Below are 3641 nucleotides of genomic sequence, written 5' to 3' on the forward strand. Positions count from 1 at the left end.
AGAGCCCTGCTGGCCAGGCATTTAGAGCACTTTGCACCAGCTGATGATGCAAACAGGTGTTCAAAAATCTCAGACAAGTGCTGCTGATTTAACAGCAGAGGATGGGACAAAGTAGAGTGATAAATGCCATGGACGAGTTCTCTTTGGATTGCATTTACCTCAGAAGCAAAAGGGAGCACTAGCATCAATTAGGCTAAGGCATATTCACTGGTGTACTGAGCACTATCTCCTGCAGGAGAGCAAGATGGTCCCTCGTAGCATCGGAGTGTGCCTGCAAGTTTGTGGCCTGAAAGCATCTACCCTGTATGTTCCTGTGGCTATCACTTACCAATCATCCCCATGTAAGCCTGCAGGCATGCAGCATGGCTGTGCTGAGAGCAACCATCTGGAGACACGTCTGCAGGTTGACAATTTTGTTGGAAGTCAGCCAGTCGGGATCTGTAGGAAGGAAAATGAGACTATCAGTATCTATGCTGTTCTCTTCTCTTGGCTGATGTCCGCTGCTGCCAGACATACTTGCAGATATGGTCTTCTAAGCAGGAGTCCAGAAGCCAGAGACAATTGGGTTTGATGTTATACTGGAAGGAACAATCAGGAACAATAGTTTTCCGGCGTCGTTCTCCACAAAGTTCATCTTGACATGGACAGAATAGGATCCTTTTGGTGAAATCCTCAGGGACTTTCTCAAAGAAATTCCTTAGCCCTCTGTGGCATTTGCGACGGTCACACACATCGTCGCTTCCTGCTCCCTTGGTGCAGGTAGAAGCATAGTCTGTGCGCAGACGAACACACTTCTTGCTCAGATTACAGACATGAGTTGCTTTCAGGCATGGATTCGTTGCATCTCCTGCTAACTGTGAGCCTATAAAGCCAAAAGAAACAGGAAACAATGAAGCAAGTCTCCAGAAGAGATTCTGTGCGGAAATAGGAGTAGCCTTTACTTGATGGCCAGATTGGGAACATCAAGAAGAACCAAGCAAATCAGTCCTGCTAATGTGCCTGCAGCATGACATTGCAGCTATACTAGTTACAAATTTTTTTTTTTTTTTTGGTTCATGTTTGTTTCATGTGTTTGTTTCAGAGAATGCATCCTTGTGGGTGATTCCCTGCTTCATGGGCCTGGATCTGTGGCTATATTTACACTTGGTAGTGGAGACAAATTTAGGCAAGTATTCAGAGCAGGCATTTCAGCACCTGAAAAGGTAAGAAAGGGCAGCATTATACCATGTAACCGTTACAATCCTTACCTGATACCAGAGCTGCCAGTTTATTATAATCTGTCTTCCAGTGTTCTTCATTTGCTGGATTCTCATAGGGAGAGGTCTCCAAATTGAAATAACCTAGGCAAGATACAAGATATTTTATGCAGTGGGAGAAATGCTTTGTGACCAGCTTTTTTTTTTTTTAATTTATTTTATTCTTATTTGTGCCTGGCTGTTTCTTCAGGCTGGAGTTCAGAGATACTCTGTCTTGCTCAAAGCCAAATGCCAAGAATGGTTCTACTGGAGGTGCAAAGGTATTACTGTGTAAAAACAGCATTACATTTTCTCATCGGATTTCCTCTGGCTGGAATTTGGTCTATGTTGTCTTTTGTTTCTTTTCCATCCTCAGTACTAGCGAGATGTGCAGCACAGGCAGTCTTCAGTGGGGAGGCCAAGTAGAAGCGTCCCACTAAAGCTGGAAAGAAACAGCATGCTCATGGATGCTGTTACAGTGTGTGTCCTAATCACACATCTGTTTTCAGTGATGGACAGATGTGACCATTTTGAGGTGATTTTCACAGCAGTCTCCCCTTACAGCACTAAATCTAACTGCCTCAGAGTAGCTTTGTAGTAGATTTTGTCTCTTACGGTCACTGGTGTGTTTGAAGGGCCAGCCCCAGACCAGATCAGTTTTCTTTGCTTATCAAACAGAACAGTAATGACTCCTTTTCACTAGATGTGGTTCCAAAGTGATACCTGCAGTGTTGGGACTTTCACAGTTGTTTGCAGATGGGGGCAGGGGCAAGCCTTACTAGTACCTTGTAAATACATATTATTTCATCTCACCATCTGTCATGCTGGAGTGAACGGTCCAGAAAATGCGTAAGCAGTGCTCCTGTCTCTTCATGCGCCGGTGACACTTGCAGTGCAGCAAAGAGCTGTTTCCAAGGTCTAGCTCTGCATTCAGACACCGGACCCTGCTATCATGATCCAGTGGAAGGAAGCGAGTCTTAGCAAGGGCACAGTTTTCCAGGATCCTGTAGGTGACATTGCAGGTAGAGTCCGAGAGGCACAGCTGTTCTGCTGCTATGCAGTCACTCCTTGGCAGAGCCAGGAGGTCTCCTGGTCAAGTAGGGAAAAGATTGTTAGGATTACAGTCACGATGAATGCCACACGAGCACCTTGTCATTGTTCTGTAGGCATCCTATATTCAGTAAGGACTCCTCTCAAGAGGCAGAACTGGTGGGGTCTTTCGGCTGGACAGAGTGCTTTTCGGCTGGACATGGTGCTGGACCATCTTGCCTAGACCATGCTTTTGCCAAGAAAGGTTGGACCAGATGATCCTTGCCAGAATACCAACCTGGTATTCCATGATTCTATGATGTGGACTAGTAAGGAACAAGAGCTGTCTCCATTTAGAAACAAAAGTATGAGTATTAATGTATGAAAGAGGGAACAAAACGTTAAAGAAATGTTTCAAATATAATTTTGTTTAATAAACCCTTATTTAATCACCTTTAACACTTTCAACTTGGCCAGGATCAGGGATGGTTCTGTATTTTATAGAGTAGTAAATCCCCGTGGAAACCTTGGCATTGCTGAGGCCTGTTTTGAAGAAGCTCTTCTATCTGGGTAATGAAAACTGCAGTGCAATAAGCATGTAGTAAAACCATACTGTATGCTCTGAGTCAGTGCTGCTGCCATTGCTGAAGTATATACTGGTCATTAAGAGATGTACTGAGAAAGCTATTTGCAGGGTGTAAAAACAACTACTTTACTGAGCTTGGAAACTTAAGAATAAGACTGCGTATCTTTTGCATAATAGGAGAAAACCTTAACATAAGATAAAAGTAGTTTCATGTGTAAGTGCTGATAGGCAATCAGTTTGAATATATAGAACCCAGTCCCTGAAATCCCTGCCAAAAATTCTGTGATGCAGGCTTGGCTAACCAGCTTTCATCTGTTAGTTGATTATGAACTCTGACTATATCTCTGTGTGTGTATTTGCATAACACAGGCATTGATTATATACATACACACCTCCCCCCACCTTATGTGGAAGTATTAAATAGTCTCAATTTAACAATATAATCTTTAAAACTAGACTTTTTTTGAGCTTTTTGGATTTTTTTTTTTATATAGACTGTTGTCTCCTATGGGTAATACTGGGGTGATACCTGGCATTATGTTATCACATAGGTGAATTCAGTCCATAATCTTTCTTAACTTCTGTAGTATATGAATCCGTGTTTACAGTACAAGTACAATGAAGACCTGGAACAAGACTGATTGCTAATAAAATTTATATATAGGCTAGTATGTTTCTTCCCTTCAGGACAATATTGCTTGGCTGGGTTTAGGAAATGACTGTGCTGAGCCTTACATCTACCTTTAATCTTCTTTGGGTACATAATCTTACTTATCATTCTCTTGTTCAGC

At 42.6% G+C, this 3641-nt stretch overlaps 1 protein-coding gene across 1 annotated transcript in view; it reads right to left on the reverse strand.

Moving 5' to 3' along the window:
• The window catches only part of LOC104618476 (GDNF family receptor alpha-4-like), a gene marked incomplete at its 5' end in the record, with an annotated part of 4806 nt that extends 2482 nt beyond the window's left edge, over positions 1 to 2324 (reverse strand). Inside the window, 4 exons of the mRNA XM_010284080.1 lie at positions 329 to 438; positions 517 to 862; positions 1248 to 1340; positions 2049 to 2324. Of these exons, the coding sequence (XP_010282382.1) occupies positions 329 to 438; positions 517 to 862; positions 1248 to 1340; positions 2049 to 2324 (825 nt within the window). The remainder of the gene's footprint in view (positions 1 to 328; positions 439 to 516; positions 863 to 1247; positions 1341 to 2048) is intronic.
• Between the last annotated feature and the right edge of the window lie 1317 nt (positions 2325 to 3641).

Source organism: Phaethon lepturus, unplaced genomic scaffold, assembly GCF_000687285.1.
Source record: "Phaethon lepturus isolate BGI_N335 unplaced genomic scaffold, ASM68728v1 scaffold15473, whole genome shotgun sequence".
NCBI lineage: Eukaryota > Metazoa > Chordata > Aves > Phaethontiformes > Phaethontidae > Phaethon > Phaethon lepturus.